General features: G+C 37.2%; 1 protein-coding gene across 1 annotated transcript in view; it reads right to left on the minus strand.

Moving 5' to 3' along the window:
• Positions 1 to 27982, minus strand: part of CNGB3 (cyclic nucleotide gated channel subunit beta 3) — a 141125-nt gene that overhangs the window by 21881 nt on the left and 91262 nt on the right. The window contains exons 11-14 of the mRNA XM_060127731.1: positions 27514 to 27655; positions 22917 to 23076; positions 19276 to 19373; positions 7402 to 7485 (exon numbers count right to left, since the gene is read on the minus strand). Of these exons, the coding sequence (XP_059983714.1) occupies positions 7402 to 7485; positions 19276 to 19373; positions 22917 to 23076; positions 27514 to 27655 (484 nt within the window). The remainder of the gene's footprint in view (positions 1 to 7401; positions 7486 to 19275; positions 19374 to 22916; positions 23077 to 27513; positions 27656 to 27982) is intronic.

The following is a 27982-nucleotide window of genomic DNA, read 5'->3' on the forward strand; positions in this document are numbered from 1 at the left end:
AAAGCTTTTCAGTTTCATTAGGTCCTATTTGTTTATTTTTGTTTTTATTTCCCTAACTCTAGGAAGTGGGTCAAAAAGGATCTTGCTGTGATTTATGTCATAGAGTGTTCTGCCTATGTTTTCCTCGAAGAGTTTTATAGTGTCTGGCCTTACATTTAGGTCTTTAATCCATTTTGAGTTTATTTTTGTGTATGGTGTTAGGAAGTGTTCTAATTTCATTCTTTTACCTGTAACTGTCCAGTTTTCCCAGCTCCACTTGTTGAAGAGGCTGTCTTTTCTCCATTGTATATTCTTGCCTCTTTTGTCAAAGGTAAGGTGATCTTAAGTGTGTGGGTTTACCTATGGGCTCTCTATCCTGTTCCATTGATCTATATTTCTGTTTTTATGCCAGTACCATACTGTCCTGATTACTGTAGCTTTGTAGTATAGTCTGAAGCCTGATTCCTCTAGCTCCGTTTTTCTTTCTCAAATTGCTTTGGCTATTTGGGGTCTTTTGTGTTTCCATACAAATTATAAAATTTTTTGTTCTAGTTCTATGAAAAATGCCATTGGCAATTTGATAGGGGTTGCATTGAATCTGTAGATTGCTTTGGGTAGTATAGTCATTTTCACAATGTTGATTCTTCCTACCCAGGAACATGGTATATCTTTCCGTCTGTTTGTATCATCTTTGATTTCTTTCATCAGTGTCTTATAGTTTTCTGCATACAGGTCTTTTGCCTCCTTAGGTAGGTTTATTCCTAGGTATTTTATTCTTTTCTTTGCAATGGAAAATGGGAGTGTTTCCTTGATTTCCCTTTCTGATTTTTCATTTTTAGTGTATAGGAATGCAAGAGATTTCTGTGCATTAATTTTGTATCCTGCTGCTTTACCATATTCATTGATGAGCTCTAGTAGTTTTCTGGTAGCATCTTTAGGCTTCTCTATGTATAGTATCATGTTATCTGCAAACAGTGACAGTTTTACTTCTTCTTTTCCAATTTAGATTCCTTTTATTTCTTTTTCTTCTCTGATTGCCGTGGCTAAAACTTCCAAAACTATGTTGAATAATAGTGGTGAGAGTGGGCACCCTTGTCTTGTTCCTGATTGTAGAGGAAATGCTTCCAGTTTTTCACCATTGAGAATGATGCTGGCTGTGTGTTTGTCATATATGGCTTTTATTATGTTGAGGTAGGTTCCCTCTATGCCCACTTTCTGGAGAGTTTTTATCATAACTGGGTATTGAATTTTGTCAAAAGCTTTTTCTGCAGCTATTGAGATTATCATATGGTTTTTATCCTTCAGTTTGTTAATATGGTGTATTGCACTGATTGATTTGCATATATTGAAGATAAACCCCACTTGATCATGGTGTATGATCCTTTTAATGTGCTGTTGGATTCTGTTTGCTAGTATTTTGTTGAGGATTATTGCATCTATGTTCATCAGTGATATTGGCCTGTAATTTTCTTTTTTTGTGACATCTTTTTCTGGTTTTGGCATCAGGGTGATGCCTCATAGAATGAGTTTGGGAGTGTTCCTCCCTTCAGCAGGTTCTTTTTTTTTTTTTTTTTTGCGGTACACGGGCCTATCACTGTTGTGGCCTCTCCCGTCGCGGAGCAACAGGCTCTGGACGCGCAGGCCCAGCGGCCATGGCTCACGGGCACAGCCGCTCCGCAGCTAGTGGGATCCTCCCAGACTGGGGCACAAACCCACGTCCCCTACATCGGCAGGTGGACTCCCAACCACCGTGCCACCAGGGAAGACCCAGCAGGTTCTTTTATTCAGTTCTTGTTTATCTCTGGGGACTCTGGAGCCAGGGCAATGACATTTGTTCAATGCCTTGAGAACTAAACTCCTGGAACGTTCTCATAGACACTGGTTAATGTTATTCTGTATGCCTCAGGCAGTGTGGCAGGATGTACCAGGCTGTCAACACTGTTTAATGTAAACACAAAGATTTATGGTGTGTGATTTGTATCTAGTTTGGAGTCTGAACAATGACTGGTCATGTAGCTATGTGACCAGCCCCATTTAAAAACTCTGGACTCCAAGACTTAGACGAGCTTTCCTAGGCAGAGATATTTTTCTCTTGTCTCTATGGTCCACAGTAGGAGATAAAAATGCATTCATGTGAGCCTCTCAGAAATAGGATCTAGGAAATCTGCACCTGATTTCTCTAGTCTTTGCCTATGCATATCTTTTTCTTGCTGTCCCTGCATTGTATACTCTGCCTTAATAAATCTTAAGTGATAAATATAACTTTATGTTGAGTCATGCAAATTACTAAACTAGTGGGTGGTTGTGGGACCCTTGGAACACATCTCACTCCAGGATCCAAAAAACATAACTATGTTTTACAAGAGATCTAAATGGCACTTGGGTGAAGAAAAGCTTTTAAACTTTAAATAAGCCAGTTCTCATAATACTAGGCAAACTATTTGGATAACAGTACCTATATATGTCTTAGTGAGTTGAGTCTTGATCACCCTGAGCTATTAAAAATAGCATAAATACAATAAATTCTCTTATATTTGGTTCAGGAGGGGGCTGGATTATTTGAGTTCATAAAACATTCTTGTCAACCATATTTTCAAAGGAGTAGAATACACTAAAATTAATTTAGGATTAAACAATGTTGATTATAGTTTATGCTCTGCAATGGCTGAGACAATGTCTACTTTGTTCCACTGCTGAGCATAGGAATTATGACATAGGCACTCATTTATGAATAATTTATAATTCAGCTATTCTCTGGGAAGTTTTGAAATTCTTTAATACCAAGGGTTATTCTCCTGAACATTACTTATTGTCATATTATAATTGTTAGGTTAAGTTTAAAGTTTTCAGACTCTACCTCTTAGTTAACATCTGTGACACTGAAATTCTCATTTTATCTCCCCATGACTTTTATGAGGAAGCTAGAGTAGGTATTATTATTTCCATTTTACAGAAAGAAAATAAAGGCACAGATTGGCTTACTGGCTAATATTTGGCTGAGTAACCGTTGCTCCATGATAGTAAATAGAAGCAAAAGGAAGACTAGAATGCACATCTCCTAACTAAGCAATGCAAAAAGTATACTTAAATTTTGCATTGTGTATTTATACCTTCTATAAATAGATATATTTATTCCCAAATGTAGATTTAAGTAGAAATTCCAATACAGATAGATCTAATTATAGTTATTTCCACATTATCAGTGCTAATAATACATCTTGCATTTGCAAAGTACTTTTAAAATCATAATATCAGATTTTACATTGCCCCTTATTTTAACGCCTGTGTTTGTTTTATCAGAACATGCTACTTTGAGGCTTCCCTGGTGGTGCAGTGTTTAAGAATCAGCCTGCCAATTCAGGGGACGCGGGTTCGATCCCTGATCTGGGAAGATCCCGCGTGCCGCGGAGCAACTAAGCTCGTGCGCCACAACTATTGAACCTGCGCTCTAGAGGCCGCAAGCCACAACTACTGAGCCCACATACCACGACTACTGAAGCCCACGCACCTAAATCCTGTGCTCCACAACAACAGAGGCCACTGCAATGAGAAGCCCGTGCACAGCAGAGTAGACCCTGCTCACTGCAACTAGAGAAAGCCCACGCACAGAAGCGAAGACCCAACACAGCCAAAAATAAAATAAATAAATTAAACAAATAAAGGAACATGCTACTTTATAGCTGCAAGGTATTTTCATAGATATTAACTCACTTATTTCTTGCAAAAATCCCAGTGAGGTCAAATAGGAAAGATATCATTATTCTTATTTAAAAATTGGTAGTAGAGACTTGAAAAGTTAAGTGTCTTGGGCAAACGTATGAGGCTGGCAGATGATAGCATTAGAACTAGCAACACCTATGTCACCTGATTATATTATATGTACAGATCATATCTAATGAATCCAATATCAAGACTGATCTCTTTAAAACCAACACAATATCTATGAATTATTTTAAAAATGAGCGAAAGTGTCTAAAAATTAGCTTTTCAAGAGATACTCCAAAAAGTAATGATTAGGACAGGGTCATATTCCTTAATTCTCTGCATGAAGTAATTCTCAAGGAACTGGAATGATTTTTCAAAGGCAGTTATTACAAATGACTGGAGGTAGAAGTACATAATGGGTACTTAAATATAGTTCAGCACTTTTAATTATTTTTTAATGGTCATTTCAATAATTTTCCAAGGAGATCTGGCATAATCAACGAACCAAAACTTCCACTATTTCTTGCATATTTCTAGGCTAATTTAAAACTTTCCTGCAAGTTTAATTGGCATTCAAATGAAGTAGACATTCCTTAGAGAGCAACGTCTGACAGCATGTGCAAAATAAGATCAAACCAAGCTCTTCTGGTCGGTTTATGTACTAATTTGGAGAAAGTGTAGAAATGCAAGCGCTTCATGTAACCCTTAGTGAGAGAGCACTTCAAATTTTCGGGGTTCCTGTGTAGAAGGCTATTTCCAAGGCTGACGGGCATTATGATGCTCAAATTAATTCTTGCAAATTAATCCTGGGAAAATTCCTAAGTACTCTTTGAAGCAGTCCAAACTACCCACTTGGTAAGTTTAGGAGCCATCCTGAGGATTAGATAGGTCAGCAAACTCAGTCCTGAGCCCTGCCATTTCTTCAATTATTTAAACAACTGCTAATGGAACATGTTTTCTTTCGTTTTTTTTTTTTTTTTCTTCTTCCATTTTCCTACAATGATTTGGGGAAATGATAAAAAACAAAGCTGAACTTGGCTGTATAAAATCTGGACAAGTAAAAACTTTTCACCTCTGTCTATGTCTACTCTTAATTAAATCCCTTCTTAAAAACAGAAACAAAGAAATGTGGCTTGGAGTCTCATGTCTTTTCATTTCTGCTCTTCCCCCTGCTTATTTTTTCCTTCCTTCATTTGTGTTCACTGATCTGTTTTTATTATTGAGTGATGGATGCGATGTGAGGAAGAAATTAGAAATGAGAACGCTGCATCTACTCTGCATTTCACACTTTGTTAAACAAATTTTCACTGATTGTGGGCCCAGATGCTAAAGTTTCTATGAGTTATCTCAATTTTCAGTCCCTGCTGCTATTGGAACAAATTGAAAGGCCATTTTGATGCATTAAGGTCATGTCATCCTAAATGCATCACTGCCCGAAAGGGGTCCTTAAACTGAGCTGTGGTTTGTATTTCCCATTTTAATGAAAATGATTTTATATCATCAGTATGCCCACATTTAATCTGGACTAATTTGTGTGGGATTCTAGATTCCTGGTTTCATTAATATCACAATCTCTATTTTTCCTCTTTACCTCTGACAGCTCCTACTCAGTTGCCCTCTGTGATTCTTCTTCATTGACCTCTTCCATAAATACTGGTATTCTTCAAAGTTACAGCCTTGGTCTTCTTTATTTACCTTTTCTTGAGCTTCTTATGATATCAGTTTCCATCATATGCCGATTTCCAAAGATTTACCTCCAGTTCTGTCCTCTCTCACGGGCTAGACTGATTTCCACCTGTGCACTAGGTATCTCTACCTGGATGCCTTAAAGTACCTTCACTCTATTTGACTTTGTCTTTCACCATTATCCTAGTTGATCATTTGCTTCCATTCCTTAAACAAGTCAAGTTCTGTCCTGCCTCATGGTCCCAAGTCTTCATCTAAAATAGTGTCCTCTCCAGTTTTTTTTTTTTTTTTAAACTAGAGAACTATTTCTCTTCAGATTTTCACAAAGTACATGCCTGACAGCTTGACAATCTCTCCCTGTCTGAGTCCCCCAATCTAAAGTAAGTGCCTTTGCCACCACGCACTCTCCTGGCAAATTGTTTTTGCTGCATAGAAACTTAGCACATTTTGGAGTTACACAGTAATTTTATTTGTTTATTGTTTGTTTCTTCCACCAGGCCAGTGATACTCAACTTTGGCTCAATTTATAATCATCTGGGAGCTTTAAAAATATTGATATGTGGTCTCCACCCAGACCAATTAAGTTACTGGAGATGGAGCCCAGATTTCTAAATTCAGGTGATTCTGATGTACACTGTGAATTGAATACCCTGGCACTAGACTGTAAGCCCTTGAAGGACAAGAACCACCTTTTTATGCTCACTGCTGAATATATCCAGTACCCAGCACAGTGCCTGGCCCATAGTATTTCAAAATTATTTATTGAGTTTCACTGAATAAATGATACTAAAATTTTCTAGCTTTTGACTTATTATAGTTCCATACACTCCCTCCAAAGACAGAGTCCCTTCCTTTCTGCCTTGACTCATGTGAATTCTTTCCTCTACCTGGAATGCCTGCTTCTTCTTTCTCCTGGTTCATGCTGATTCATTTTTCAAGACTTAGCTTGACCAGCATCTTCTCCAGGAAATCTTGCCAGTACCCCAGTGCAGAAGTGTCCTTACTCTGTGTCCTACCACAGCTTGTGCTTACTTCTACCATCTAGCACATTATTTTGGAATGATATAAGTACTTCTTACCCTCACTCATGTGTGAACTCCCCAGGGTTTTGGATCATCTCTCATTTCTTTGAACTGTTCATCCTTCTCTACTTTTTATTTTGATTATTGCCTTCACTATTGATTTAATATCTCAAGATGTATCTCAAGGTCCCAAGGTCATCATTCCTTCTCTCCCCCTTTGAGTTAGTAATCAGAGATGTGCAAAATTGTTTATTTTAGAGTTATTTGTAATAGCAAACACTTGGAATTGATTATGATATATTCATAGACTGGAAGATTATGCAGCTTTAAAAAGGATGTTGTAGATTACTTAATAATATGTAAAATGTTCCCATGATATATTGTGACATGACAAAACAAGTTTCAAACATAAGCGAGGTATGGTGCCAATTTTATAAAACAAGCTCTAACTATCCATCAGTCGATATAAAAATATAGGTTGAAATATATTAATAGTGGTTATTTCTGGGTGGTGGAGTTTTTGTCTTTGTGCTTTTATGTGTTTCCCATTTTAAAAATAATGAACATGTATTACTTTGTAATCATAAAAAGCACAGTAAAATTAAAAAAAAATGGCATTGATTATTTACTAACTGGGTGAGCTACATGGAGGTAACTGATAGCTTGCTGAAGACATAAAAAGGGCAGAACCACCTTTCACTTCTGTAACTTTTCCCTCCACCTTAAGTATTTGGAGTTAATGGGGTGTGACAATTGATGATTTACATTTACACAAAGCAACTTTTCAGACCACCCACACTTATATCCTATAAGTAATGAAATCCATATTGTCTTGTTCCATTTTGAACTCTGAGAGCACATTATAGTTTTACAGAATTGTATATCATGATTATTTCCATACTATGGAATTCACCCTGGACAAATTTTGTTTAAACTATTCTCTTGCCTTATATCTGAACTCCTCAGATGTATTTATTAGTCATGCATTAGAAAAATAGCATGAACTCACCTTTCTGCAGACAAAGTCACCAGGTAAATAGACAATGGATTTCAATCTTAGCAACATGTCATAAATCATCTGTGTATCACAACCCTAAAGAAAAAACAGAGAAAAATAATTCTCATAGACACAGTTAAAAGGCCAATATTCCAATTGATTTTAAAATGCAATGGAAATAAACAGTAATAGATGTTGTCTGTGTTAACATTAAAATATTAGTTGCCGGTAGATATAGACTTGTCTTGACCCAGAATTTAGAAAAAAATACCTATGATATGATGGCTAGAATTTAGATCCTGGTTAGATATATTCAGGTTTGAATCCTGTTTCCACTACTTATTGCTATGTATCTATGTATCTCATGCCCTCATTTTCTTAATCTGTTAAATGGGGGTGAAAATGTTACTAATCTCATAATGGTAAAATTTTACTCATATAAAACTTAACATAATGCTTAGTAAATGATAGGTATTAAAGATTACGGTAATATAGTGAACGATTGATTATTAATATATTAACACTGACAGATAAAAATCTTTGCTGAATATTTTTCTTTTTAATAACATCTTTCACACTATTGTTAGATATTATTATTTAACTTTGCAAGCTTGTATGTTTTTCTTCCCGAACTTAATTGTCATCTTCTTAAGGCAGAGTAACTGTACATGAGAGATACAAAAACAATATCTGTTAAACAAATGACTGTTCATCTCCACTTCAATAGTGTAAGAAACAAATTTGATTTATTAGAAAATGTGTCTATATTTGTTTTCTGTCTAAATAATTATAATTTATCTATATGATAGGCTAAAGAAAAATCTGTAGATGCTTCAAAACTCTCACTTTACATAGTGATTTTGAATCTTCTGCTTTCATCAAATATTTTTATTTTTTCCTCTCAGAGCTGTTAACATGTAGCAGCTTTCCTTTTGTCCGTCCCTTAGGGGAAATTATTATTTTGCAGAGAACTAATCCTAATCAGTAGCAGAGGAAGGAGGCGGAAAAGTAAAGGACCTACCCCCAGTTTGTGGATTGGCTAATCATTCCTTTAGCAATACAGGTTTCCATAATGATTTTGGTAGCAAACACTTGACCTAGCTCCATATGAAATTTAAACCTTGGGGTTGCTTGACTGATAAGGAGAGTTAATGATTTATGATTGAAGTATTTTCAAGTAGCCATGGGTGAGAAGCATTCAGATGAACTTGAAGTTAGAATTTTAAAAATTTATTTGAGAAACTATAGCTTTTGGTTCTCTCGGATGGAAAGAAAGGCAAAAGCCAACAGAAATACCTTCTTAATACAGTCCAACAAATATTCATGAAAGCTGCTATGAGCAAGGCTTTGAACAATGCCCTTGGTGCAATCAGAGATGACAGAGAGTAAGTCTAATTGGGATAAGGTTTTAAGTATACAGAAAAGCTGTAATTTGTGGTAAAAGTTAATCATATCATAAGATATCCCAGGTAGGTACCCATACAACTTTCAAGAGGTGGGGCTATTACTTCTGTCTTGGAGTGGGGATGAGAGAGAGGGGAAGCATCAAGAAGGTGCTCGTGTGGGTGACACAATTTGAGTCATTTGAAGATGAGTATTATTTTTATCTGCCAAGATGCACAAAGGTCCTTTTAGGCATAGTGAAATGTACATTTTCTTTCCTTGTCATGTATTTGTTTTGTGCAAAGTATATAATTGTTATTTATATTTATTTTATCCCTACCATGTCTCATAGGTTATCATATTTGCTAAGGCAAATGACAAAGATTAATTTCCTTCTAAAAATTATTTTGTTTTTAGTAAAAATTCTCTAACTATATGGCTCATGTGCCCTACTTCTTTTAATGCTGTCATTGATTCACAGTAATTTCATTTCAGAAACTGGTGTTCTGATCACTCAGAACTCTCTTAGGAAAAAAACCAAACTGGCTTGATTTTAAGATTCTGCCCACTAAAGAAAGTTAGTGTCCTTGATATTTTAGAGAAAATTCATTAGAAATATATTTGGAAGTTCTTAAGCTTAAACATGTCTAGAATATCATTGCAATGAAGGTAACTCTCAATCATTCATATCCATGGAGAATAATAACATTATAAATGATCAGAAAGAGAAGATTTTTTTTTTTTTTTTTTTTTTTTTTTTGCGGTACCCGGGCCTCTCACTGTTGCGGCCTCTCCCGTTGCGGAGCACAGGCTCCGGACGCGCAGGCTCAGCGGCCATGGCTCACGGGCCCAGCCGCTCCGCGGCATGCGGGATCCTCCCAGACCGGGGCACGAACCCGTGTCCTCTGCATCGGCAGGCAGACTCTCAACCACTGCGCCACCAGGGAAGCTCGAGAAGATATTTTTTAAAAGCCCACTTACATTTACTTTCACAAGCACAGTTTGATGTTTTCGGCATTAACTTTTAATTATAATTTGTAGGCCAAAATAAAGTTTTCATTCCTTGAACAATTCCTGCTGGAATGAACTTTGATGAAAATTCCCAACTGTATTAAATGGTATTCATAGGAATTACTAATGATTTTAAATGCTGTTTTCCTATGGCAATAATTCCATAAATGTACAAAGATGTGAGTGGCAGTATTATTTTCAGTACTGAAAAAACTGGAAACAACAAAATGGCAATCTGTGGACAGGTAAAAATATTGAAGATTTGTAGGTTGCAATACCATAAAGTGGTTAAAATCAATAAATCAGTTCTCTCTCTCTCTCTAGATGTGATTGAATTCAACAAATAATGTGGTCTGCACAAAAGCAAGCTATAGAATATATTCATTATGACTCCAACTATGAAAAAATCTGTACAAAATAATACTACCGGGCTTCCCTGGTGGTGCAGTGGTTGAGAGTCTGCCTGCCGATGCAGGGGACACGGGTTCATGCCCCAGTCCTGGAAGATCCCACATGCAGTGGAGCTAGGCCCGTGAGCCATGGCCGCTGAGCCTGCGCGTCCGGAGCCTGTGCTCCGCAACGGGAGAGGCCACAGCGGTGAGAGGCACGCGTACCTCAAAAAAAAAAAAAAAAATACTACCTGTCATTGATGTTTATATAGATAAAAAGTAAAATAAAAATGAGTGTTGGAAGGATATCCTTAAAATCATTTTAGTGGCCACCTCTGAGGAGGGAGAAAGGAGAACAGAACTGGCAAGAAGAATTGATGAGACTTCAACTTTTATTAATATTAATAAAAGTAAAGTAAAACACGCATCCCAAGATTGTTTGTAGGAACAAAATCCTCTTTGAGAAGGAACACATTTCATCTTTTCTCTTCTATCTTTCAGGTTAGCTCACTTGCAGAAAGCACTCTAAAGAGACCCAATTAATGGAAGTGTTGGAACAAATTAGGACATAAGTCTTAAAATAGATTGACAAACAATTAGTACTTTCCTCAGTAGAAATGCCCAAATACTTAAATGGAGAGCTGTTAGCTTATGGCTTGGATTTCCTCAGAGAAAAGCATTTAAACCATTATAAATATGAGTTTTTATCAATGTACTTGCATAGAATATGTATTAGCTATGTAAACAGAACATAGCAGTTGTATGTAATAAAAAAATTACAATTTAAGCTTCACCAACTAAGTGATTCTTTCCCCTAATGATTGCTTTGTGGATAGGTGCCACCAGCCTTGGGGCAACTGTGATTTATGACTAGATCCTTCCTTTCTGTATTTTGGCTTAGTGAAATCAAGTTTGCCTTATGAAGTCATTATGTTTTATGATGTATTTGAGAACAGTTATCTCCTCCCTCCCCCACAAAATGACTATTTTCTTGAGATACAGTGTGCTCCATTATCGTATGATAAAAAAGAATTACATCCCAGGGCTAGCATTTTTTTCTTTATAATGCAGCTCCATTTCCTTTATAGAAGTAATTAGGAAAACTTCCGATTCACAGAAAGAGCCCAGTCATTGTTTCATAAATGTTCCTTTTCTTTTGTAAAGTGAGAGTACCTGTGTAAATGTCAATATTAACATTGTATTAACACAACATTTGTATTACATTTTATTTTCTTATTTTCATCTATTTAATTCTTTCATCCTTCCTGTGATGCTTGGCATTAATTAATATATTGTTAACACTCTTGGTTTTTAGATGAGGTAACAGAGGCTCAGGCAGTCTATTGACTAGTTCACTAAGGTCACACATGCAAGAGATGTCAGAGGAAGAGACTCATCTGTGTGTGTGTGTGTGTGTGTGTGTGTGTGTGTGTGTGTGTTTGATCTACATTCTGAGCAACTCAAGGGCAAGATTTGTATATTAGTCGCTTCCATATGCCCAGGGTCCTGCCAGGGCATGGGGCATGCCAGACACTAAATAAATATGGCCTGATGTATAGAATGAAGTTATTAGAAATTATTCCTTTTTCAACAATGGGAAATTCAGTGCTGTATAAAAACTGTGTTACAGATTTGAATAAGGCTTTTGGAGATTTGAATGAAGTTGGGAGAAATTTTATTTTTATTCAAAACATAACCTATACTTTAGATGATGGGTCCTATACCCAGGAAGTTCTTCTTTTAATACTTGCAAGCTCTGAATGCAATTGTAAAGTTGGTAAAATTTACCTTTGGATGTTTACTTTCTCAGTCCTGAAGGATTCCTTCATTTCTAGGCTCATTCCTCCTTAAGTTCTTCGGAAAAGAACTTAAGATATTATCAGTAATATATAACTCACTGTAACTTTAAGTCACCCTCAAGTATAAACAGTCTTCAGGGCTCTTCTCAGCTCAGCCTTGTTTATTATAAAAGGACATGCTTTGTCACATCTTAAACTCCATTCCCACTAAGCAAATGATGGGTAATATGTCTAGGGCAGGAATTCTGAATCCAGTTACCCATGCTAAAGTCAAATGTGATAAATAATTTGCAAGGTACTATGATGTCATAACTTATTGAATTCTAAGTGATATCAGACCCAACCTTATGCTTAACATTTGCAAACACAAGTAAAGTCATCTCCATCAAGCTTTCCTGAGAACTGACAATAATTCTATTTTTCTAGGAGCCTCAGTATCACATAGTCAAAGTGAGAAGTCACAAGTTGCATGAAACCCTGAGGATGAATCTAATCCATCTTCCTATGATCAAGCACAGCTACACACTGATTTTACCTGTGTGAAAACTCCCCTGTGACTGAATCAGTTTTATTTCTCAGTAATAATAGCAATAATAACAATATAACTTACTATATCCAAGGTATTGAGATAAACACTTTATATGTTTTGAGTCACTGAATTATCACAGAACAGCTAAGGATGTCATCTTATTTATATAGAATTTCCCCACACTTCTGGGAGGCAGTAGAGAGCAGGGACTATATGCGTGCAGTATCTGGGGTACCCCACTAGTGCTTTGGACAGAGTAACTGCTCAGCATGTGTAGTTGAATGGAGTTCATCTGGGTTATAAGTTTATTGTTCAAAATACTTTAAAAAGTCTAGACACAATACCTTATTACGTTTACCACCAGGGTTAAAAATAAAGTTAAAAATGAAATGTAGTAACCCTCCCTGTAATGCTCTGATTTCAGGCCCTTGGAAGGAAATATGTGATTAGGATGTCACTGACAGGGGACCCTTGTGTGAGGGGAAGAAATAATTTTGCCATTCCCATTTCATTCCTGGCTCAGTCTGCCACTCACATACAATATTCTTTCTCCACATATTTCCTATCACTGAAGTCAAAGCCTTTCCAGGCTCTACTTGCCATATAATGACAATGAGTCACAGATCCCAGTGAGGTGTCCTGTTTGGGATGGGTTCTCCATTTTTACCAAAGCAGCGTATTGTGCTTTCCTTGACAGACTGGTGGTACCAACATTCCCATTTTGGTGTCTTTCCTTTACATTAAGCAGGGCGCTCTTTTTCAGTTTCTAAAGGATGCAATTTAAATTCTAGACACTAGGTGGCGCAACAGAACTTTTATTAAATTTTCTCTTATTTCTGGTAATTTAGTGGTAGAGGCAAAATGTGATTTCCTTAGCATTTAATTTGATAAAACATATTTAAAAATCAATATAAAAATAATAAATCATCAGAAATGAGGGGAAATTGCCCAACCTCATAGAAATGAATCACTCCTTGTTAGGTTAATACTTGAGCTTGGGCTGGAAAAACATGCAATCTGAAAGGAAGAGAATTATTTTTGTGAACAATTTTTAAAAAATGACTATTCATCTCTAAGCTCTTTAGAAACTCTGATCACCCCATGTAGAAGTAGCAGATCTTACTAATTAACCATAGTTGATTGAAGCAAAGTTTTGGTGAAATTCTGTGACTTTAATTCTACCTGCTTTGATTAAGAGGGAGAAAAAAAAAACACATGAGATTCAAGGTCTTTTCTTAGTAGGAGAATAGCACAGTGTGTGTGAAATTAGGTATCTGGTGTGAAACTAACTGGCATGCCAAGTCTAAGTCTGTGAAAATCACCAAAGGATGGCCTTGAGCTTACATTGCTTTTTTTTTTTTTTTTTTTTTTAACATTACATTGCTTTTTGACTCTAGGGAAAATTCTCAGCGTCTTATCACTTATCCAGACAGGGCTGGTGGAGAACTGAAAGGTGGCTTCATTGAAGGGTTAAGACTGTAGACTGTAGCATAAGAAAAATCAGTGCTCAAACCCTGTCCCGTTGCTTCTAGCTCTTTGGCCTCAGTCAGGTAAGTAGTTTGTACTTTCTGTAAAATGGGGTTGGGGTTGGGGTGGGGGTGGGGTGGTCATAAACCTTTTCTCAGAGGCTTGCTGTGAGAATTAATTGAGAGAAGGTAATAAGAAGAAAACACAGTGTAGCACACAATGAGAACTCAGTAAATAGCAGCTATTAGGTTTGAGAAGATACAAGTATCAATTTTAAAATTGGGGGGACTTCCTTGGTGGTCCAGTGGTTAGGACTTGGCACTTTCACTGCCGTGGCCCTGCGTTCAATCCCTGGTCAGGGAATTAAGATCCTAAAAGTCATAGAGTGCAGCCAAAAAAAAAAAAAATAATAAAGGAAAAAAAAATTGGTCTTAGCAACAGCTTGGTTTCTTTGACAATTATATTCCGTACAGCTTGACAGTGTTTGGGGGGCTGTGACGGTTAACTTTGTGTCAACTTGGCTAGGCCATGGTACTCAGATATTTGGTCAAATACAAGTCTAAATGTCATTGTGAAGGTGGTTGTTTTTTTTTTTTTTTTTTTTTTTTTGCGGTACACGGGCCTCTCACTGTTGTGGCCTCTCCCGCTGCGGAGCACAGACTCTGGACGCACAGGCTCAGCGGCCATGGCTCACGGGCCCAGCCGCTCTGCGGCATGTGGGATCCTCCCGGATTGGGGCACGAACCCGTGTCCCCTGCATCGGCAGGCTGACTCTCAACCACTGCGCCAGCAGGGAGGCCCGTGAAGGTATTTTTTAGTTAAGATTAACATTTAAATCAGTAAACTTTCAGTAAAGCAGGGTACACTCCGTTATGTGGGTCAGCCTCATCCAATCAGTTGAAGGCCTTAAGAGAAAAAAGTCTGAAGTTCCCTGAGGAAGAGGGAATTCTGCTTCTAGACTGTCTTTGGACTTGAGCTGCAACATTAACACTTCCCAGGTTCTCCAACATGCTGACCTGTCCTGAAGGTTTTAGACCTGTCAGTCCTCATGATTGCATGAGCCAGTTTTTAAAATAAATCTCTCTTTCCCTGTCTCTCTCTCCCCCACCTTCTCTCTCTCTCTCTCTCTCTCTCTCTCTCTCTCTATATATATATATATACACACACACACACACACACACACACACACACACATATCTCACTGATTCTGTTTCTCTGGAGTACCCTGACTAATACAGGGGCCATGTGAGTATTGGGTATAGCAAGGTATATGGTGACAGTACTGGGAATGAAGGATCATGGACAGTATGGACCTCCTTCATGTAACATTGTCCATATTATAATTTGTGATACTCCAGCATTACTTATATTACTTTTGTTAAAGCATTAGGATACTCACTGTTCCGCTAATATATAAACAAGTTTCACAAGGCTAAAAGGAAAGAAATATAAGCACATTGTCCTTTTTGGAGTATTAAAAATGGAATACAATGCACAATTAAAGTTACAGACATATTTCTGGAAAAACTGAAGCAAGTTTATTTAGCATAGAATTATTATCTGGTGCTGCATTGCAAACAAATTCTACTACATCTATATCCCTTCACAAATTTACAAAATGGAGAAAAGTCCTTGTGAAATTTTTGACTGAAGGTCCAAGATACAAACTTAAAATATTCTTTAGGACATCTTAAACTAGGTATTTGTGAGTTAAATGATTTTCAAGTACCTTTAACTTATCCTAATCCTAAAGATTGGGAAGACACAAAGCATGCCTGCTAGCCTCCAATCTTGGTGTCAGATCTCTCTGTCTCTTTCTCTGTCTCTCTCTCTGTCTCTTTTTTCTGTCTCTTTCTCTCTCTCTTCCTGCCTGCCTGCCTTTTAAAGATCTGGAAGATTCATTTTCAGGGAGAATTCAAGATATGGAGGCTTTCAGCAGTTGAGTCACCCTTCTTTATTATCCCTGGATATTCTGATTTATTCAAAGTGTCCCCATTTTTTGTCTTTATAAAACTGAAATCTGTGCTGTCGGTTTCCTCCTTTCCAGCTTCCTTGGCCTATAGGATTGGGCCCACACACTATAGCCTGGCTTCAGTTGACCTTTCTAGATTCATCTTTTGTTGTCGCCCCATGTTTTGGTCCTAATGAGTGATAATGAGGCTCCTGCCCGGGAGCCTCCCCCTTTTCACTCTGAAGCTTCCTGAGCATCCTCTGGGCACAGACGCTCCAAAGGTTTCCTCCTTTGTGCCTCAGCCCCTTGAGGCCATAGGTGGCTCTCAGTGAACGGTGACTGAATCAGAAGCAACACAAGTCAACTGGGTATAATTTATGAGGTAAGCATATAAGATCCCTAGTCAGCATATTTCCTCCCTAAGAAAATAACAAATTTGTACAAACCACTAAGACTGTCTTAGCAAGATTTAGAAAAGAAATAAATTTAGAAAGCTTCCATACCTGCTTATTTTCTACTTCATTTGGCTTTAGGTAAAAAAATAATTTTTTCATTTAACAGAAATATAAATGGAAATGGTTTCTTTCTGGAAGGAGCTACATCTTTAATGGAAATGTCAGGAAAGAATGAATCTATATTTATGTACGTTAGCAACATGTGAAGATTTAACATTTTTTTCTCAATCAGATGTTGCTGATTTTATGGATTTCCAAAAATATATGTAAAAACAAAGGAAAAAACTCTGAGGTTGAAAACTGATAACTTCCCAGATCAGAGATAACCCCATAAAAGTCACTGGTATATAATTTAAAGCTTTTATTTTCTTTAAAATGTAGCTGGTTCTCACTTATTCTCATTTATTCTCAATTAAGCTAGTCCTTAAGTTGTAAAAAATTTTATAGCATTTAAAAATACTGTTAATTTAGCCTTGTGGCTTTCATACCTTTTTTGACCGTAACTTGTAGTAACAAAGACATTTACATTGTGCCCAGTACACACATAGATATGTATATGTGTATTACAAAAATAAATAACTGAAACAAAAATTTTGTAATACAGTGCTTACCCTTACTTATGTGTGAGGCACTCTGATATTTTCTTGTCTACTTTATATGCTGTTTGTGACCCATTTAATTGAATTCATGATCCCTAAATGAATTGCAAGCTGCAGCTTGAAAACCATTTATCTAGATGAGCCTGTTAACCAAGGTAGAAATTCCTTTCCCAGTCTCCCTGGTAGAAGATCAGAAAACTGTTTGAATACATTCCGTGGTGCTTCTACCTCACCAGAGCTTCCACTGTGGCACTCGCACTAGAAATTGGGAACCACTTTCCAATTAGGAAACTCCTTTCCTATAATCTCCAGGAATTGACCCCAGGGCATCCTCCCTCCCATCCCCTCTCTTCCTTCCTAAGGCCGTTTAGGACACTGTACGGTAACCTAACATCGAGGGTGACTCTGCCTAACCATTTTACCATACAGAGTCTGCTTCTTCATCTTGCCCACAATGGTATCGATTATGTATTTTCAAGGCATATCTTTCTGTCTGGGTTACATAATAGGGGATAATATCTAGTCCCTAGCTTAAAATCCATCAATATGTTGATTTGCCCAAATTTATGGCTCCAGCTTGGACCTCTCCTCTAAACTTAGATTTATTTATCAAACTGCCTACATGACATTCCATCTAAAGTCTAACTCTCACCTCAAACCAACACATCCAGATACAGTCTATTTCTACCCTCGTCACCCTACACTTACTCTAAAATTTCCTATTTTGCAAATGGTATCTTTGTTCCTCAGCTTAAATCCTGAATCATCCTTCATTTCTGTCTCTCTCTCCCTTCACAAAATCAAACAGCAAAAACTGTGGGCTCTTCCTTTGAATACATCCAATATTTGGCCACTTTTTAACTCTGCTCCTACTATTCTGGGTCTGATCACCATCATCCCTATAGACGTCTAAAGATGTTATCCCTCTTTGGCCTCCCTGACTTCCATATTTGCTCCACAGAGCAGGAAAAAATCCCTTTCAAACAGATCTCAAGTAGATCATCTTCTGCTCAAGATCTTTAGTGGGTTTTGCATCTCAGAGTACAATCCAAATTTTATGCTACAGCCTCCAAAGCCCTCCATTAACTTGCCCCCTGACTCATCCTTCCTGTTTTTACTTTCCTCTGACTACTCTTGCTTTACATCACTCTGCCTACTCTTGCTTTACATCACTCTGCCTTTGCTCCAGCCTCCCAGATCAGGGCTTCATCTTGTCCATCCTCCTGTAATATTCCCTCTCTGTCTATCCCTCCTCTCCCACTCCCAATATCTGCATAGCTCACTCCCTTGCATCCTGAAGTCCTCTGCCCAGATGCTCAATTGCACTTCATTAGAACAGACATTTCATGCCCAGTACCTCCCTCATCCTCTTTAATCTGTTTAATTTTGTTCATAGCATTATCACCTCACATATTATATATATTTTTTTCATTCCTCTCTTTTGGAATTTAAGCCCCATGTGTGCAAGTATTTGTTTTTAGAAGTTGAATTCCTAGTGGCTAATATGGTGCCTGGAACATAGTAGGAACTTAATAAATGTTCGTTGAATGAATTAATTAAATAGACGAATCAGTAAATGCCACACACAGAATAAATGTTAGGTGAGAAAAACTTCCATACAGTATAATGCATTGAGAAGAGGGCAGAAAATTAAAAACATTCAAAACATTAAAATTTTCTTTGCTATACATTTTTTCTTTTAAAAAAACCCTCTAAATTTGAATTTGGCCATGTAAAAAATCTAAATCCTAAGCATTTGTATTGGAGACATGATTAGGCATGATTCTCTGACTGTCAGGCCAAACCAGAGCTAATCTGGGGCCTGATTTGCCATGCGTTGCCAAGGCATATTCGTAAATGGGAGATGACATGTGTAGTAGCAAAGATATAGAGCTGTAGAATTTAATTATATTTAAATTAATGCAAGAAGACCTTGAAGAACTCTTCTTCTTTGACACCAGTTAGGAGAGAGAGGCTTCTAAACAAGTCGTCTGCTGAAGAGAGATCCGTAGTTTATTTGATTCTAATTTCACATAAATTCTCTAGATTATTTTGATGTTGTAAACATAAAGGCAAAAAAACCATAAATGCTGTATTCAGCAAGAGCTTTTTTGTTTGTTTTGGTTTTTTTTCCAATAAGAATAATAGTTTATTTTATATCAGAACAATGGAGGACAGATGACAGGGAGACAATATAGTGTAAATGCTCAAAGAACAAATTATCAACCAAGAATTCAGCAAGAGCTTTGATTTTTACAGAGTAATTGATACGGTGCCTTCCTATGAATTGGAAAAACACTTGCCTTGAACAAGTCGACTTTGCTGATGATGCTGAAGTTCACATCAATGGTGAGGGCTAACTGCATTGTAGTTGGCAGTGTCTCAAGTAGGTCAGATTCATCTTCATAAAGATAAACACATCAATCCATAAAGGAGAATAATTAAGGAAAAAACATCAAAGTTCAAGGACAATTAAAAAAATAAAGGAAACAAAATATCAACTCTTTTTATAAACAGCTGCATCACAGTCTATATTTTCATTGCTTCTATTGGACATACATACTTATCATAATAGCACTATTACTTGCATGAAAGAAAAGAAGTATTTTCAATATTGGTGACATAATAGTTCTGAATAATTCCAGAATTTTGTGTTTGCTGAAATTTTAAAGCTTAGTGATGATGGGACAAAGGCTAGCGAACAAACTGGGATGGGAAAAGGATCTAGTTCCTATCTTCTGATTCTGCAGACCAGCCCTAACATCCTAAGGATGGCAAAGAATAATGAATACTGTGTAGCTTACAGAGTCCTGTCATGATCTTATTGGACCCTCATGACAACCCTAAGGATAAGTATTCTTACTCCTACTTTCTGGAAAGAAGAAACAAAAGGGGAACTGAAACTCAGAGAGGCTGTAAGTGATTTACTCATCTGTGCATAAGTGGTGGGTGGCTGAGCTGGGAGTGGAATCTAAAGAAGAAATCTGTTAAGTGAGTAAATTCAAATTATTGTTATTTACTTGCTTATTAACTCAATGAAGTATGTGAATACATTAAAGATTTTTCTACACGTGAATTAAATGATGGGCCTTCAGGCTGATAAAATGGTCCATGAATAAAACTGCCCATTTTTAGTCTGCAGTATATTATGGGTTTCTGAGAGCTGATTACTTTTGATGTTTTCTTGCATCCATTTTAGAAAAGAAAAAAAATTTCTATACTATATCCTTATTTTGATTCCAACATGGGTTCTAAATATGAAAATCTTTTCTATAAAAACACAGCTCCTTGTTTCCAAGGGTTTTTTTTCTCTAGTTCCTTCCTAAATGAAGGAGTTGGAGCAGTGTCCACAGGGACAGAGGGAAGGAGCCTGTTACTGCCCCTCTTCCTCCCTGCTTGAGACGCCCGCAGGAATAGCTGTGTATGTTTAAGAAAAAAGTTTGTTGTTTTTGTCATTTAGATTCAGGAAGAGGTTCTAAACCTGTGGTTGGAACCTCTTAAGACTGGCAGAAAGGAGAAGATAAGGTCCTACCGTCAACAACCAGTGATTCTTACCTGCTTCTAAGAAACTTTGTTTTGTTTTTGTTTTTTGAATTTTATTTTACTTAGTTTTTATACAGCAGATTCTTATTAGTTATCCATTTTATACATATTAGTGTATATATGTCAATCCCAATCTCCCAATTCATCACACCACCACCACCAGCGCCCTGCTACTTTCCCCCCTTGGTGTCCATATGTTTGTTCTCTACATCTGTGTCTCAATTTCTGCCCTGCAAACTGGTTCATCTGTACCATTTTTCTAGGTTCCACATATATGCATTAATATACGATATTTATTTTTCTCTTTCTGACTTATTTCATTCTGTATGACAGTCTCTATATCCATCCATGTCTCTACAAATGACTCAATTTCATTCCTTTTTATGGCTGAGTAATATTCCATTGTATATATATGCCACATCTTCTTTATCCATTCATCTGTTGGTGGGCATTTAGGTTGCTTCCATATCCTGACTATTGTAAATAGTGCTGCAATGAACATTGGGGTGCATGTGTCTTTTTGAATTATGTTTTTCTCTGGGTGTATGCCCAGTAGTGGGATTCTGGGTCATATGGTAGTTCTTTTTTTAGTTTTTTAAGGAACCTCCATACTGTTCTCCGTAGTGGCTGTATCAGTTTACGTTCCCACTAACAGTGCAAGAGGGTTCCCTTTTCTCCACACCTTCTCCAGCATTTGTTGTTTGTAAATTTTCTGATGATGCCCATTCTAACTGGTATGAGGTGATACCTCATTGTAGTTTTGATTTGAATTTCTCTAATAATTAGTGATGTTGAGCAGCTTTTCATGTGCTTCTTGGCCATCTGTATGTCTTCTTTGGAGAAATGTCTATTTAGGTCTTCTGCCCATTTTTGGATTGGGTTGTTTGTTTTTTTAATATTGAGCTGCATGAGCTGTTTATATATTCTGGAGATTAATCCTTTGTCTATTGATTCGTTTGCAAATATTTTCTCCCATTCTGAGGGTTGTCTTTTTGTCTTGTTTGTAGTTTCCTTTGCTGTGCAAAAGCTTTGAAGTTTCATTAGGTCCCATTTGTTTATTTTTATTTTTATTTCCATTACGCTAGGAGGTGGATCAAAAAAGATCTTGCTGTGATTTATGTCAAAAAGTGTTCTTCCTATGTTTTCCTCTAAGAGTTTTATAGTGTCCAGTCTTACATTTAGGTCTCTAATCCATTTTGAGTTTATTTTTGTGTATGGTATTAGGGAGTGTTCTAATTTCATTCTTTTACATGTAGCTGTCCAGTTTTCCCAGCACCACTTATTGAAGAGGCTGTCTTTTCTCCATCATATATGCTTGCCTCCTTTCTCATAGATTAATTGACCATATGTGCGTGGGTTTATCTCTGGGCTTTCTATCCTGTTCCATTGATCTATATTTCTGTTTTTGTGCCAGTACCGTATTGTCTTGATTACTGCAGCTTTGTAGTATAGTGTGAAGTCAGGGAGTCTGATTCCTCCAGTTCACTTTTTCTTTCTCAAAATTGCTTTGGCATTTGGAGTCTTTTGTGTTTCCATACAAATTGTGAAATTTTTTGATCTAGTTCTGTAAAAAATGCCATTGATAATTTGATAGGGATTGCATTGAATCTGTAGATTGCTTTGGAGAGTATAGTCATTTTCACAATATTGATTCTTCCAATTTGGGAATCGCATTGTAATTTGCATTCTGAGGGCAGTAGCTTTATTGGCTTCTCAGTAGCACTAATTCCTAGTTTTATATGGTGAGGAGCAAACTAAAAGTTGAATCTGATTATTGTCAACTAGCACATTAACTTACTTTACATCTTTAGTAAACATTATTTTTAACTCCAGTGTTATAGTCCTAATAGTAGACACCATGAATGATTAAGGGACTATTAGAGGAGACCTGTAGCAGGTTGAAAATGGCTTGAAAGATTGCTGTTCTGAGTACTCACTGTGCTCTGGGAAGAGGATGATATCACAGAGAGAGCAAGGGTTTGGAGGAGAACAGGTGCATGTCTCAGTTCCGTTTAGGCCATTTGTCTAAGGACTCTGTGTCCTTGGCCAATTTTTTCAGTTAGGAGCTGCCATTTCCTTGTCTCCTAAGAGGGGGTTGATGACACCAAATTTTCCCCATTTTTTTTTTTGATGAAGATTATATGAGCTAATGTGTGTAATATCTAGCGTCTGGTGGGCACTGAATAAAATTTAGCCTTTGCTCTTGAAGGATTTGCATAACCCATAAGTTATGTCTGAATATTTAAGGAAAAAAAGCCCATGGTATTAAATTAATGCTTTAAAGATTATTTGGTTGTTTCCCAATGTTTTTCAAACCCAGTTAGTTGCCATTGCTGCCTTATAGGATTTTCATTATAGGACACGTTTTACAGGGTTTTAGTCAGTAATTTGCCGTGCTTACCTAGCATTCTTTGAGAGTCCCATGTATATTTATACCAAGTCCTGACCCGATTCTGCACAATCTTAGGAATGGAATAAGTGTTCATGTAGGCAATAGTATGATCCATGCAGGTGCGGAAGTTGCTCTGATTGGCTGTAGCTGCCCCAATTACATCTTGCATCTAAAACCACAAACATGGTCACTCCACACCCAGCAGAGGAAGTGGCAGAGTTACTATAAGCCCAGTTGAATTAAAAGTTCTCACATGATACATTCTATTCTAATCCCTGACTACTTGATTTTTAACACACTGATATTGGGTCCTACTTTCAGCCATTTACCTATAAAATATTGGGCAAATCGTATCCTCTTTCTGACCCAGTAAGGACAATAGAACCTGTTTTACCTACCATGTGAGGTTTCTGTGAGGATTCAGTCACATAATGCATGTGACTGCACACAATCTTCTTTGCAAACTTGTATATTACTGCAAAGATGTTAGTTGATATTTTAAAAATTATATAGCTGTGCTTATGCAAGAAATGTGCAAAGAAAGTTGAGCAATTACCTGGCAGAACGGCTAGTCCATTTTGGTGAGTCTCGCTTAGAAAGCATCCTTCATAGATTTTGCAGTGTGGCTGGCTATATAGACTCAATTCATCACGAAATTGCAACCTCTATACTTCCCTTTGTGTTGCTTAGACAGATAGAATCAAATCTCATTATGCTTAAGGCATAGTATTCAGCAGAAGTTGAAATGTGCTGAAATTACTGAAGCATCATCTACTGCTGTGACAATACTTAAGGAACTGTCAGGTTTTAGTTCTCGGATGTTTATAACTCAGCCATGAAAACCCACTCTAGGTTAAAAGCTGATCTTTAAGGTCTCAGCACAGAAAAGATATATAGCTTGACTCTTCATCTCACATAGAGGGAAGCAAGTGGTTGTAAATTTGCTTTGACTATGGGTTTATAATACAGAGGAAAACCTGGGCGTCACTTTCGCTCATTCATTCTAGTAGCTGAGCCTTTTCTGCTTATGGAAAAACTACTCATTTTTTGAGATCTAGATCAAATGGCTCTTTTATTGTGATGCCTTCCTCGGTTTCCATTTCAGAGTTAATAGGTTCTTCTGCTTGTCAAAAGTGTCTGCCAAGTAGCTATGCAGAGAGTCAAACTGGATACTTTTTCAGTTTCTAACCTACTCCTCGAGGGCTGTTCTTCAACAACCTCAGTTCCTAGATCTCCTTTTTCCAAGCCATTTCTGACAGATGATGAACATTACCCAGTCACCTAAGGCCTTGAGAACTGGGAGATCAGAGATTGGGTTGGGAAAGTTAATAGAGTTTTAAATTGGGATCCAAGGACAATTAAAAGCATTATTGATCAGTGTTGGGGGCGGATAATTTGTAGTGACAGTAATCTGAATGTTTTATGTGCAATGCTGAATTTTGATGGTGCAGATGAAGAAGACATATATTCTATGATGTGTGTTCCAGATTAGAGGAAGAAAAGGTCACTCTCTCTGAGTTGTATGTGAGAATAGAATATTGCAGTTAAAATGAGATGATCACATCCAGGGTGTAGTTCTTGGCGTGGTTATATACGGGAATTTTGAACAAGTGGAGGTTTTGTCCAGGGCTTTCTTACTTTCATTTCTAACTGTTCTCCTTCTCAGCACCTTTATTTAATTCACTGTGAGAGTTAAGGCACAAATCTCTATCTCCTGCCTCAATCTTTCTTTTTGGCTCTAGTCCTACATGTTTAGCGGCTTGATATTTCTTCTTGTTCCTTGGGTCCTCAAAGTCACTGTAGGGCTTCCCTGGTGGCGCAGTGGTTGAGAGTCCGCCTGCCGATGCAGGGGACACGGGTTCGTTCCCCGGTCCGGGAAGATCCCACATGCCGCGGAGCGGCTGCGTCCGTGAGCCATGGCCGCTGAGCCTGCGCGTCAGGAGCCTGTGCTCCGCAACGGGAGAGGCCGCAACAGTGAGAGGCCCACGTACCGCAAAAAAAAAAAAAAAAAAAGTCACTGTAAAGGCAGGTGCAGTGTGGGGTATAAAGCTGCCCTTTCAAACTTTCATGTGCATATGAATCACCTGAAGATCCTATTAAAATGCAAATTCTGATTCAGTAGGTAAGGGGTGAGGCCTGAATTTTGAATTTCCCAGGTGATGCTTCTACTGTTAGTCCAAAGACCACTTTGAACAGAATTTTAACTGGAGCTGGACATAGTTTTTAATCTTGTAAAAATTTCCTTGGACATAGTAAGTGCTAAATACATGTTAGATTTTACTATTTTTATCAATATGATATGGCCTTATCATATGACTATGAATTACATGTATGAATTAGGGTTGCCTCTTAATCTCTTTAAACTGGGGTTGACTCAACTGCAAAACTGAGAAAACATTGAAGGGGGTCTGGCTACCTCACATATATTTTATAAAAATTTATTAAATAATATGATTTTTGCCATTTATATTCAAATTAATTGCATTTTTCTATAAACAAGCTTCCTATTTTCTTTTTAATATTTATTTATTCATTTGGTTGCACTGGGTCTTAGTTGCGGCAGGCAGGCAGGCAGGCTCCTTAGTTGTGGCATGCATGTGGGGGGAATCAAATCCAGGCCCCCTGCATTGGGAGCGTGGAGTCTTATCCACTGCACCACCAGGGAAGTCTCCGCAAGCTTCCTATTTTCAATCACTGTTAATGTAATCTCCCCAGGCAGTAAGATTATAATTTGTGCTTGTAGTTTTTAACTGCTTGGTGTTCATTTTCCAGACCTAAACATTTTCTAAATAGAGTTTCCTTTACAGTCTCTCTCTCTATTCGATTACCATGTTCAGGCTGAAGTTGCCATATCCCTGAGCACCATGTTTTTTTATTTTCTGTATTTTGATTCTTTGATTTCTGGGACTATCCCTCCCAGAGTTAGCTGATTCCTAAAGATAGCAAGCTACTGGGAGTGTGCCTTTCATATGCAAAATAGCCAACCCTGAGCCCATACTCCCAACAGCCTTCTTTATTGGGCTCTCATATTCTAGGCTACTATCCACCTGCCCCAATTACTCCAGGGCCAGGTACCAGACAACTAGAGACAGTCCCTACACCCCAACACCTGCTGAAATTATCCGAACTCACCAATCTTAAACCCCCTTACCCTGCTTGATCAGTTCCTTTCCTTGTGCCTCCCTATGTAGCCCTATTGGCAAGGTGTGACCCCCTCTTCTTGGATCTGTTTGTATAACAGACTGTCTTTTCAATGTAAATGGTCTCCTGATCTGTTGGCCTCACCATCCATAAATGATAATAAAACCTACATTTTAAAACTGTATGACCCTTCCAATTTATATTATATTTGATTAATCTTCCTTAAATCTCTTATTTGTTAAAAATCCTTCCCTGGCTGATTTCCCATTGCCCTTAGGATAAAGTTCAACATCTTTAATTTAACATTCAGAGCCCTTAAAATATCTTGTCCTTACATACATCTCTAACCTTATTTATAGGTGTCCTTCACTCCCATCGTTCTGGTACTTCTTCTATTTTCTCAAACGTATCTTGTGCTTTATCATTATCTTTCACACACTGTTTCTGATTGATTGAACTATCTGTCTATAACTACTGAATCCTATCTGGTTTTTTAAATACATTCTCCTCTATGAAACCTCCTGGGAAGCTTCCCTTTTCTGACCTAATACAGAGCTTTCAAACTCTCCTCTGGAACTTACCAAGGATAGCGGCCCCTTGACATTCATGGATGTAGGATTTGAGTTATATTTGTTATCAGCTTCAAATATTATAATGAATAGTTTTCATTGCTAAATTTTGTTAAAACATGAGTTTTATTCTTACCACTGTCAGTGTGGTGAGTGGGAACCAATAATTTATCTAGTGGTAATAATCATTTTGTGATTTTGTCTAACTATTTACCCCGTACACAAATCTCAACATGGCTTTTGCTCTCAGACATATAATATGTAAAGTACCTTACAAGGAAGTATAACGTCTAAAGAGGCTATGCTGCGAGCTTTTTATTTCTTGTGAATCTGGGAATTTACAAAGGTGTTGGGCTCTATCCCTTGCAAATGGCATCTACCTTGCAATAGAGTTATTTGGGTATTTGTTTTACTTTCTTACTAGACTGTGATTCCTTGAGAATAAGGCAAGGAGATACCATAAACGTTTATGAACCAATGATTTTTTAATTAAATTAATTTAGACAGCATTTGGTAGCCTCTGGTTTAAATGACTTTTGAAGTTGATTTTAAGCCAGGGATTTTATGACAATATTTGAAGTTTAAGTAAAAAAAGAGAGCTTCTAAAGTTTTCAGGAAACACCAAATAAGAAGTTAACTTAGAAACGTGACCCTCTGAGAGTCTAACGCAACACTCATTGTGTACAAGTCTTCTGAGAAATTTGATGGTTTAAAAATTGAAAGACAATGTTGATCTATTTACCTCCCCATTCAATTCATCAAAATAGATGGAAATTTGTAAAAAAAAAAAAACCCACCAGATAGATTTTGATTTTTTCTCTGTAAAGTTTATAAAGACTTGTTAGACTTTCAAAAATGACAGCATTGTATATCCAGGGATTCACATCTCAGTTTACCTGACCAATTAAGCTGGAGAACACAAAAACTCCAGAAAAAAAATTCAACAGTTGAAAAACAATTTCAAATGAAGTTTGTGGTTCTGGAAGGCCCCCAATGGTAATTAAAGTTCGAACTGCCCAATAATAACATCTCAGATACCTGTGAAAAGAGAAGATATACATTTTGCTCTTTACTATAACGGTAAAATGCCACTATGCTTGGGAATATAGATTACTACTAGATTTTAACATATTTCCTGCTAATCGAGATTTTCTTTCTGTAGGCAGCATTAGCAAATACCATGTATAATAATGTAAACTTCTTTTTTAAAGTAAACTTCTTGATAAACATTGTGAAATGACTAAACAAACCCAAGGATGGTATTTACTAGCTGTTCCACTTATTTCTCGCTGCAAAGCAAATCACCCTAAAGTTTAGTGGTATAAAACAACAACTATTTTACTAGGCTTATCATATTGTGGGTCA

This window comes from Lagenorhynchus albirostris, chromosome 17 (assembly GCF_949774975.1).
Source record: "Lagenorhynchus albirostris chromosome 17, mLagAlb1.1, whole genome shotgun sequence".
NCBI lineage: Eukaryota > Metazoa > Chordata > Mammalia > Artiodactyla > Delphinidae > Lagenorhynchus > Lagenorhynchus albirostris.